General features: G+C 38.4%; 1 protein-coding gene across 1 annotated transcript; it reads left to right on the plus strand.

Annotated features, from left to right (window-relative positions):
- Positions 1–9,118: 9,118 nt before the first annotated feature.
- On the plus strand, positions 9,119–10,057 carry LOC132010382 (olfactory receptor-like protein OLF4). The gene has a single exon (XM_059388256.1). It carries the CDS (start codon positions 9,119–9,121, stop codon positions 10,055–10,057), a length of 939 nt encoding a protein of 312 aa, XP_059244239.1.
- Positions 10,058–12,481: the final 2,424 nt, after the last annotated feature.

The raw sequence follows: 12,481 nt of genomic DNA on the forward strand, positions 1-12,481 counted from the left end.
TGTTTAATCAGATTGTTTGTTGCTATTAAGTGCATGACTTCTTTATACATCTGGAATATTTACCCTTTAGATACATGATTTGCAAATATTCTCTGCTACCCAGGAGGTTGCCTTTTAATTTATTGGTGGTTTCATCTGTTGTGCAGAAGTACTTACTTTGAGGTAGATCTTTTTAGTTTTGCTTTTGCTCTGTTGCTTTTGCTGTCAAATTCTAAAAATTGTTGCCAAGACCTATATGTTTCCTTTTAGGGTTTTTTATGGCTTCAGGTCTTACATTCAAGTCTTTAATCCATTGTGAATTAATTTTTGCCTTTTGTATAAGATAGTAGTCCAGTTTTTTTTTTGGGGGGGTGTGGTTGTCCAGTTTACCCAACACCATTTATTGAAACACCGTTCCTTCCTTAATTTAGATTCTTGCCTCTTTTGTCATAAACTTGTTAACCACTTATCTGTGGGTTTATTTCTGGGCTCTCTATTCCATTCCATTGACCTGTGGGCATTTCGTTCTGTTTTGGTAACCAGACCATTGTAATATAGCTTGAAATCAGGGAGGATGTTGCCTCCAGGTTCGTTCTTCTTTCTCATGATTGCTTTGGTTATTGGGGGTATTTGTGATTCCATAAAAATTGAAGGAGTGTTAGTTCTGTTTCTGTAGAATATGCCATTGAAATGTTGACAGGGATTACACTGAACCCACAGATTTCTTTGTTTTTCAATGTAGTAGGGATATAGTAACAGTATTAATTCTTCCAAATAATGAGCATGGAATATCTTTCCATTTCTTTGTGTCTTCAGTTTCATTCAGCAATGTCATACAGTTTCCACTGTACAGATGCTTCACCTCCTTGTTTAAATGTACTCTTAGATATTTTATTTTTGTTGATGTAGTTGTAAATGGGATTTTTTAAAAGATTTTCTGATAATTTCATTTTAGTGTATAGAATTGCAACCAATTTTTGTATATTGCCTTTATATCTTGCTGAATTCATTGATTAGTTATAACAGATTTTTTTCTTGTAAACAATTCATTGAATTATAATGACACACAAGAAACTAAACAGATATAAAATGCAGAATATTCTGAATTAAAGCAATCATACAAAAAGCATGAGCACATGACATCAGGAAAATACAAATCAAAACCACAGTGAGATACCACCTCATACAAGTCAGAATGGCTAAAATTAACCAGTCAGGAAATGACAGGTGTTGGCAAGGGTGTAGAGAAAAGGGAACTCTCCTACATTGTTGGTGGAAATGCAAGCTGGTATAGCCACTCTGGAAAACAGTACAGCGATTCCCTAAGAAGTTATAAATAGAGCTACCTTATGACCCAGCAATTGTGCTATTGGGTGTTTACCCTACAGAAACAAATGTAGTGATCTGAAGGGATACATGCAACCCAATGTTGATAGCAGCAATGTCCACAATGCATATATAAAATGCAGCTATCAAAAAAGCTGAAATGTTGCCATTTGCAATGTTGTGGATAGAACTAGAGGTTATTATGCTAAGAAAAAATAAGTCAATCAGAGAAGGACAATTATCATATCATATCCCTGATATGAGGAATTTAAGATAGGATGGGGGGTTGTGGGGGTTGGAAGGAAGGGAAAAATGAAACAATATGGGACTGGGGAGGGAGACAACCATAATAGACTCTTAATCTCAAGAAACAAACTGAGGGTTGCTGGAGCAGGGGGTGGGAAGAAGGGATAGGGTGTCTGTGTTATGGATATTAAGGAGGTTATATATGCTATGGTGAATCCTCTGAATTGTGTAAGACTGATGATTCACAGACCTGTACCCCTGAAAAAAATAATACATTGTACGTTAACAAAAAATCAATTTAAGAGTACATATACTGCCTGAGCCCATTTATACATAAACCAAAAAAGTGAATAAAAGCTTTGAAGATTTGTTATATGATTGTAAGAGAAATGTAATCAATCTGAAACTTCTGTTTCCTTATCTCTAATGCAGGTGGATGTTGTTAGGAATAAATACAGTGTTTGAAAATAGTGGGTGAGTCCAAGAAAAGTTTTGTGTATATATGTATGTGTATGTATGTGTGTATTACTTCTTACAAATACATTCTTACACATGTATGTGCAACACACATCAATAATCCCATCTCTTATGTTGATAGGAAATCTGAAAGAAATTTGGAGAAGATAGAAATAAAAGAGTGAATTGTTGAAATAACATAAAATTAAAAGAATATAGATATTTAGACACAAAGACTTAAAGTATAATGGAACAAATCAATTTTAGTTATGAATTCTTTTTAATCTCAAAATACATTGTACATTAACAAAAAATAAAGGGAACAAAGGGAACAAAGTCAGAATTTATATTTTAATAAAGAGAATTTTAATAAAGAGAATATTTAAATAAAAAACTTATGACATACTATATGATGACAAATAATAAATAAATAAATAAATAAATAAATATCACAGGGCACCTCAGTCAGTGGATCAAGCAACCTTTTTTTTTTTTCTCTTTAAAGATTTTATTTTTAAGTGATTTCTACAACAACATTGGGCGAAAACTCACAATCCTGAGATCAAGAGTCATTCACTAGACCAACCAAGCCAGCCAGGCAGTCAGAGCATGTAACTCCTGATCGTTGGGACATGGGTTCAAGCCCTTTGTTTGACATAGAGATTACTTTAAAAATAAATAAAAGGGGCACAGGGTTGGCTCAGTCAGTTAAGGTCCAACTCTTGATTTTGTCTCCCAGGATGAACTCAGGGCATGGATCAAAGCCTCATGTCAGCTCCATGGTCAGTGGGGAGTCTGCTTAAGGATTCTCTTTTCCTCTCCCTCTCCCCTTCCCATGGCTCACCTGTGAGCACACTCTCTCTTCCCTAAATAGATAAATAAATAAATAAATAAATAAATGATAAATAAATGAATAAGTCAGTCACATTTACATTTTAGCAATGGGGAAGTCACCTTTTCCATTCCATTTCAGCAATGGAGGAGAAGCCCCAAATTGACTTTCTTTCATTTTTCCTCCATTTAAGGTGGCATTTTAACACAAATGCCCTCACCCAAGAGTAGAGAAATGAATTGAGAAGCCAAAGTTCGCTTTTCTCTAAAACAATTTTATTGGATAGATGTCCATATTACATTCCTTTTTCTGCTGTAACAAATGACCACATGAGAGGCTTCAAGAAACAAATATAGGCTCTTATTGTTTTGGAGGTCAGAAGCCTGGAATCACTGTTTTAGCTCCTATTTAAGACTGCGAAATTGGTCCTGGCTATGTCTCTTTGTCCTCAACAGTGAGCTAAAATCAAGATGTCTGTAGCATATGGTTCTTTCTACATGCTCCAGGAGAAAATCTTTTCTTTCCTATTGCTGTTTCTAGTGGCAACAAACATTCTTTGGCTCAATGCCCTCTCTCCATCTTAAAAGCCAAAGATGTGGCATCTTCAGGTCTCTCTCTGACCCAACAATTCTGCTTTCCTCTCCCATATTTGGAGGACCATGGTGATCACTTTAGTTCCACCTGCATAATCGTGGCCAATCTTAGTTTAATGTCAGTAATTAGCAGCCTCATTCTGTTTGCTACCTTACTCTCGTCCTTCCTATAAGAAATGGCATATTCAAAGTTTCTAGGTATTATAATGTGGACAACTTAAAGAGGCTTTTATTTTGCCTACTAGAAAGTCTTTTCCAAAAGTATTTTTTGTGCCCCTCAAGGGTCTTTTCATAAAAGAAACAAACGCAGAATTCTCACAGCCCCTAGAATGACTGTATACACTAGTCATTCAAAGTATTATACAAACATGATATTTTTGTGTCTGTGGGAAGAAGACCTAAAAACACCCACACTTTACTCTATCACAAAACAACAGCCTTGCTACTCAGAGAGTGTTCTACAGACCATGACGTGCAACATCAACATCACTCAGGAGTTTGTTGGAAATGCTGAACTGGGCCTACCAGCACCTGCTAAAGCAGAATCTTCATTTAAGCTAGAATCCTACATGATTCCCATGCAATTTGAAGTTGGGAAAATGCTGTTCTGAAGTACATTTATTCACATTTTCATTTGATCTTTAGACAGGGTCATTATTTGTATTGGGAATTGTTCTGCTCATTGGAAGTGTTTAGCAGCATCCCTCAGACATTGACAGCTATGCTCAGGGGACAAGGACCACCTCTGGTTGGGACCACTGGCACAGAGTTTGAAAACTGGGAGCATCCTGAGAGAATGCAATCAACACCCTTTCCTCTCTGCAATGATAATTTTAAGAAATCACTAAATTCTTCAAGCCTCTTATCCCTATGGGGAATAGAGTTCACACTAGTGCTTCCTTACAGAATTAGCTTCTGGAAAAATTAAATCAGACAATTCCTATAAGGTGCTAAACTTTGACCATAGTGCAGAAACACTCTAAATATATCTCATATTTAACAAATATTTTATTGTGATGTTTCAAGTCACAGATCTGAATTTGTGATAAAATTGTAAAATTCTTCATTGATTTTGGCAAAATTGTCATGAAGGCCAGGAATGTAGTGTGCAAGGTTTTTAATATTAAAAGAACAAACTTTGGGGCACCTGAGTGCCTCAGTCCTTAAGCATCTTCCTTTGGCTCAGTCACGATCCCAAGGTGCTGGGATCCAGTACTGCATCTTGCTCCTTGCTCGGCTGAGAGCCTGCTTCGCCCTCTCTCACCCTCCACCCCTCAACTTGTGTTTCCTTCTTGCCATGTCTCTTTTTGTCAAATAAATGAATAAAATCTCAAAAAAAAGGAAAAAACTATTAATTTCTGTTGAAAAAAGCTAAAGTAACTTTCTAGAGATATCAGGGGTATCATTCATCACAAGTCAATGCTTTGAGGACAAAGGGACATAGCCAGGACCAATTTCTCAGTCTTAAATAGGAGAAAACGTTCACTCAAGAGTGGGTTAAAGTGATGGGAGTTTAGATCTCTGAAAGGAAGAAGAAGGTATGCAAAAGAGGTAAGGAAAACTGACTTCTGACTTATCACTGGTCTCCTAGTAACAGAAATGCAACAGAAAATCTTTCCTTTCTGTCCACACTAGTGTCCCATGGGGAAATCATGTGCCTACAAGATGGAAGAACAAGAGGGAAATGTGCCTAATGAGCAGACCAAAACAGCTATAAATACCTCCCCAGCTGCAGTCTCACAGGGAAGACAACCTTGGAATTGACAAGACCTGGGCATTTCTTGTGCAGTACTAAGTCTGGATGGCGTACTGGAGTTTGACCCATTCCTGCTCTCTTGTCTGGGGACAGAGCTTTATCCTCCATCATCTTCCAACCAGACAGGTATTTTAATTTCCATCTAGAGACCTTCTTCTTAGAGACCCCATCTAGATGAATTTTACTGCCCAGTAGGGTCTTCAGAGAAGGTCTAGTGAGTAGATGTTTTAGCTGAGGTCACCTGAGGGCTAGTCCAGGACAACCCAGCCCAGAGCTGAGAGTTTGCTGTGGTTGCTTGCTGGCTTGATTAAGAAATCTATGACTTATTCATTTATGTACATATGATGCTAAATAGAGAAGTGAATAGTACTCAGAAATGCAAGGTTCTGTGCTAACCACTAAATCATAATAATGGAAAACCAATTAAATGGGACATGGGAAGCATAAAATTAGAACATGAGACCAAGAATCTTTACAATTAACCAGAGCCAAAAAGTCAAGTATTACCTGAAGAGGGATATACAGTGAAATGAGAGCATGTCTTTTCAAGTTTAAGACAGGGTGTATTAGATTACATTTCCATACTGAGGAGTAAAATCTGGACAGAAGAATTCTCCCAGGCATATCTATGCAAGAGCAGCACATGAAACATACATATCACAGTACTCCCTCTCTCGAGTGTTCAAATATTATTTTTTACTTGTATTATGTGAAAAAGGGTTTGCTAATGAGCTTCCATTACAATTACCTCATTACCTGTGAGCTTTAACATGGTCTGCTTTAGCTAGTCACTCACATTTTCAATTGAAAATTGTCTGTGGTGTTTTTATAGTGGGATCAGAGTAGCTTTATTCCTAAGTTTTTTTGTTTTGTTTTGTTTTGTTTTTATTTTGGTTGGTTGTGTGTGCGTGTGTGTGTGTGCTCTTTCAACAAAGAATTGTTGTCAATTCTTTGTTGAACAAGCACACTTGTCCCATATATCTTTATATGAGATAAAACTAAAACTTTAGATACCGTTTCTTCCCACACTAAAATACATTTTTAGATTCTTTTATTCTTAGGGTGCTGGCTGGCTCAGCTGGTTAAGCAACTGCCTTCAGCTCAGGTCCTGATCTTGGAGTCCTGGGATGAAGTCCCACATTAGACTTCCTGCTCAGCGGGGAGCCTGCTTCTCCTTCTTCTACTCTCCCTGCTGTTCTCTCTCTTTCTCTCTCTCTCTCTCTGTCAAATAAATTAATAAAATCTTCTTAAAAATGTTCTTTTATTCTCAAGTTCGTATATAATGAGACCTAATTCCTTTTTTTTTAAATTATTTTTTATTTATTTTCAACATAACAGTATTCATCATTTTTGCACCACAACCCGTGCTCCATGCAATCCGTGCCCTCTATAATACCCACCACCTGGTACCCCGACCTCCCACCCCCCACCCCTTCAAAACCCTCAAATTGTTTTTCATACCTAATTCCTTATTCATCCAACACAGCTGAAAGAGCATCTGCTCCGTGCTTAAAATTTGGTTTCATTTTTTTGTGTTTGTCAGGAAAACATGTTTATTATATTGAAGATTGCTATAATAAATCCAGTATATAAAGATAAACAAATTCATTCAATAATTACATGTATTAAGATACATAGACATAAATTTCTAAGAACTTTTTAATGTTATACCCTTGTATTTAAGGCCTTAGGGAATTTCCTTATTCATCCATGTTTATTTTGTGGAATTACTGCTCCTCTAGGTCTTGTTTCAAGTTAGTTCTCTAAATTCCCCTCAATATTGTCAGTGTAGTGGTGCTGAAACTGCTCTTTTTAACCTGGTTTTATCTCTTCAGTCGTTCTTTGTATTTCAGAAGGTCTCATTTTCTTGAATTTCTTCCAATATAAGTGCATATACAATCACTTACCTAAAGAAAAAGATGAAGAGTGCAGGTGAAGTTGTTACTTCTTTAGTCCTTATCTCAGAGTGACAGGTAAGAGTGCTGTGAGATAACCATGAGTATGAGATAATATGTTCAGATAAGTGACATGAGCAGTATTCAGAGTAAGAGGATAGATTGCCACAGGGTGTCTAGGGTTTTACAGAGTCCAGGGAGGCCTTTGCATGTTGGACAAGGAACATAACTGTGAGTAGTGGTGCTCAACAGACTAGTCAAAAAAGTGACTAAAACCCAAAGGCTAAGAATGACAAATAAACACAGAAGAATATCACATAAGAAAAGTGATAAAGGGGCTCACCTCATTCTCCATTGGACCAAATACAAATCAGTGGGTTAAAAAATATAGAAAAGGCACAGGGGAAAAAATTCTGCTTTTTGCTGTCTGTTAATAGAAATGCCTAATTTTGTGCAGTGTTGGTTTACTCTCTTTACTCGTTTTTCTCTCTTGATATTCAATCTGGAAGGTGCTTCACCATAAATATGTCACTACCTTTGTCTTTTGGGCGATTTATTTTTGCTCTTTTATTAATTTTGCTCAGCATAATTGGGATCTAGCCAGGATTGGAAGCTACCAGCACCAAGGACGCTTTCCTTCCTTACAGCCTTTCAGGACAACAGAGCTCATTAGATCATTTTACTCTTTATGTCCATCTCATGTCTCTCTCCCTCCATACACCTTTTCCTCTCTCCTCTCTCTTTCTCTATCTATTTATTGAACACAATTATTAATGTTCTTTACACAAAGTGTAAAGAAAACACTTTTTTTTTTTACAAAAAGTGTTCATTTCCAAATACAAGCCCAAGATAATTTGACCCTGGGAGTCTAGAAATAGGAATTTCTGGGTAATATTTCTATGTTCCCTATGGTAAAGTCTACATACCTTATGTATACGATGTGTATCCATTCATATTCTAAGCTGTGTGCTGGGGCAGGTGGCGGGTGGGGTGAGAAGGGCATAGAATAATACACACCAGGAGTACATGATATGCTGTGTTCTGTGTATGTGATTCTCTGTGTGTGTGTGTGTGTGTGTGTGTGTGTGTGTGCATGAGTGTGTGTGTGTGTGCGGTCCATGATGAGTGACAGCGTTCCTCAGAGCAGGAATACACAGGCTCCTTTATCACAAGGTTACCCTTATAATACACAGGCTGAACTCAATCAACAGATGATATGAAGGAACGATGTTCAATTGACAGGACACTATTGTAACTGGATTCATAAAGAGCAAGAGGTACATAGTGTGGATGAGGAAGTCCCTGTGCCTTGAACTTTAAGCAGCTATAAGGCTACGTGACTCTACAGAATTAACTGCCACCATCAGTCATCACTCTCCTTTATGACCAATCACCTCGAAACACTGGCTTCCCCCTGAGCTTTGATTTTCTGACAGAAGCAGGTGCTCAGCACCTTTTAACTGACTGTTCCCTCTGCCAGGAAGACCTCCTGTATTCCACCCTCTCTTTCCTGAGGTCTTTATTCAAATGTTACCTTCTTAGCCAGTCTTGCCTGAACACCCACCATAACACCCCACCCATTGTCTCCTTTAAACTGCTTCTGTTTTTGTTTTTGTTTTTGTTTTCATGGCATCTGTCCCCGTCTCATGATTAATTAGTCTTTACATTTGCTTCTATCATATCCCCATCCTTGAATTATAGGGACTATTGCTATTCTGCACCCTCTACTTGATGACTAGGAATTTTTCAAACAGTTTCAACATTCTAGATTTACTAAACTGTGTGATATAATTTCTTATTAAAATTTTATAATACCTGACCTGTTGGGGAACAGGGCAATCTTATGTTTGGATGGAAATTCTTAATCAGAGAGGAACTGAGGTTCCTCTCAAGGGATCCAGATCCATTCACAAAATATTGAAATTAATTCCCTTACTGGAAAATATAATTTGTAGCTTTCCCACAATGTAAGCAATGCTCAATTCTGTGAAAATTAATTTTGTTATTTCCCCTGTAGTGGTAGTCAGCTCCAACAATGGATCCAGGAAACAATACAGGAATGTCAAAATTTCTTCTTCTTGGATTTTCAGAGGACCCAGAACTGCAGCCCCTCATATTTGGGCTTTTCCTCTCCATGTACCTGATCACTCTGTTTGGAAACCTGCTGCTCATCCTGGCTGTAAGCTCTGACTCCCACCTCCACACCCCCATGTACTTCTTCCTGGTGAACCTGTCCTTTGCAGACACCTGTTTCACCTCCACCACCATCCCCAAGATGCTGAGGAACATCCAGACACAGAGCAAAGTGATTACTTACGAAGGCTGCCTCAGCCAGATGTTTTTTTTCATATTCTTTTCAGGATTAGATGTCTTTCTCCTGACTGTAATGGCTTATGACCGCTTTGTGGCCATCTGTCACCCCCTCCAATACTTGGTCATCATGAACCCCTGGCTCTGTGGACTACTAGTTCTAGTGACTTGGGGGATAAGTTTCCTGCATTCCTTGTTAGAAACCTTAATGCTACTGCAGTTGTCCTTCTGCATAGAGGTGGAAATCCCCCACTTTTTCTGTGAACTCAATCAGATGATCCAACTTGCATGTTCTGACACCTTTCTCAATAATATGGTGATGTATTTTTCAGCTATGTTGCTGGGTGGTGCTCCCCTGGCTGGGATCCTTTACTCTTATGGTAAGATAGTTTCCTCAATAAGTGGAATTTCATCAGCTCAGGGCAAGTATAAAGCATTTTCCACCTGTACATCTCACCTCTCAGTTGTCTCCTTATTTTACTGTACAAGCCTAGGAGTGTACCTTAGTTCTGCTGCTACCCAGAGCTCCCACTCAGGTGCAGTAGCCTCAGTGATGTACACAGTGGTCACACCCATGCTGAACCCCTTCATCTACAGCCTGAGGAACAAAGACATAAAGAGGGCTCTGATCAGATTCTCTGGGATGGCAGCTCTAAAAGGGTGAAACATCTTGGGGCTAAAGAAATGCCTGGGTCCAAAACCTTTGAGTCAGAAGTTGTGAATTTTTATCATGAGGGTGGAAGTAGAGCTTGTTTCCTTATTTATTTGGTAGACTTTCTTTGTTTGTGATTTGATTTCTCATACAGTATATGTCACTTATTTTATTGTTTTTTATTTTCCGATAAGAGTGTTCATTATTTTTGCACCACACCCAGTGCTCCATGCAATCCGTGCCCTCAATAGTACCCACTACCTGGTATCCCGGGCTCCCACCCCCCACCCCTTCAAAACCCTCAGATTGTTTTTCAGAGTCCATAGTCTCTCATGGTTCACCTCCCCTTCCAATTCCTCCCAACTCCCTTCTCCTCTCTAACTCACCATGTCCTCTATGCTATGTGTTATGCTCCACAAATAAGTGAAACCATTTGATAATTGACTCTATCTGCTTGATGTAACTTATTTTATTAAGCTTTGTGATATCTCTGATATCCAAGTGATTTTCCATTTGTCATTTTCCTATGTCTCAATGTCATTTCTAGGCTTGAATGTGAAGAATTGGACATTGTCTCTTATTCAAAGGGCTACAGAAAGGTTTTAAAAATAATTTCTTCTCAAATAAAATATAGCATAGTGATTATTTTTTTCTTTTGATTTACTGAATACCACTCCATGGGAAAGGTGGTCTTAGTCACCACAGCTATTTATTTATTTATTTTTCAGCATGACAGTATTCATTATTTTTAAACTACACCCAGTCCTCCCTTCTCCTATCTCCCCATGTCATCCATGCTATTTATTATGCTCCACAAATAAGTGAAACCATATGATAATTGACTCTCTCTGTTTGACTGATTTCACTCAGCATAATCTCTTCCAGTCCCGTCCATGTTGCTACAAAAGTTGGGTATTCATCCTTTCTGAAGGAGGCATAATACTCCATAGTGTATATGAACCACATCTTCCTTATCAATTCATCTGTTGAAGGGCATCTTGGTTCTTTCCACAGTTTGGCGACCATAGCTATTGCTGCTATACACATTGGAGTACAGATGGCCCTTCTTTTCATTACATCTGTATCTTTGGAGTAAATACCCAGGAGTGCAATTGCAGGGTCATAGGGAAGCTCTATTTTTAATTTCTTGAGGAATCTCCACACTGTTCTCCAAAGAGGCTGCACCAACTTGCATTCCCACCAACAGTGGAAGAGGGTTCCCCTTTCTCCACATCCTCTCCAACACATGTTGTTTCCTGTCTTGCTAATATTGGCCATTCTAACTGGTGTAAGGTGATATCTCAATGTGGTTTTAATTTGAATCTCCCTGATGGCTAGTGATGATGAACATTTTTCCATGTGTCTGATAGCCATTTGTAGGTCTTGTTTGGAGAAGTGTCTGTTCATATCTTCTGCCCATTTTTTAATATGATTGCCTGATTTGTGTGTGTTGAGTTTGAGGAGTTCTTTTTTTTTTTTTTAAGATTTTATTTATTTATTTGTCGGAGAAAGAGAGAAAGAGAGAGAGAGCACAGGCAGACAGAGTGGCAGGCAGAGTCAGAGGGAGAAGCAGACTCCCTGCGGAACAAGAAGCCCAATGTGGGACTTGATCCCAGGACGCTGGGATCATTACCTGAGCCGAAGGCAGCTGCTTAACCAACTGAGCCACCCAGGCATCCCGAGGAGTTCTTTATAGATCCTGGATATCAACCTTTTGTCTGTATTGTCATTTGCAAATATCTTCTCCCATTCCGTGGGTTGCCTCTTTGTTTTGTTGACTGTTTCCTTTGCTGTGCAGAAGCTTTTGATTTTGATGAAGTCCCAAAAGTTCATCTTCGCTTTTGTTTCCTTTGCCTTTGGAGACATATCTTGAAAGAAGTTGCTGTGGCTGATATCGAAGAGATTACTGCCTATGTTCTCCTCTACGATTCTGATGGATTCCTGTCTCACACTGAGGTCATTTATCCATTTTGAGTTTATTTTTGTGTACGGTGTAAGAGAATGGTCGAGTTTCATTCTTCTACATATAGCTGCCCAGTTTTCCCAGCACCATTTATTGAAGAGGCTGTCTTTTTTCCACTGTATATTTTTTCCTGTTTTGTTGAAGATGATTTGCCCATAGAGTTCAGGTTCCATATCTGGGCTCTCTTCTCTGTTCCACTGGTCTACGTGTCTGTTTTTATACCAGTACCATGCGGTCTTGGTGATCACAGCTTTGTAGTAAAGCTTGAAATCAGGTAACGTGATGCCCCCTGTTTTATTTTTGTTTTTCAACATTTCCTTAGTGATTCAGGGTCTCTTCTGATTCCATACAAATTTTTAGATTATTTGCTCCAGCTCTTTGAAGAATACCGGTGGAATTTTGATCAGAATGGCATTAAAAGTATATATTGCTCTAGGCAGTATAGACATTTTAACAATGTTTATTCTTCCAAT

This window comes from Mustela nigripes, chromosome 2 (assembly GCF_022355385.1).
Source record: "Mustela nigripes isolate SB6536 chromosome 2, MUSNIG.SB6536, whole genome shotgun sequence".
In the NCBI taxonomy this organism is placed as follows: Eukaryota; Metazoa; Chordata; class Mammalia; order Carnivora; family Mustelidae; genus Mustela; species Mustela nigripes.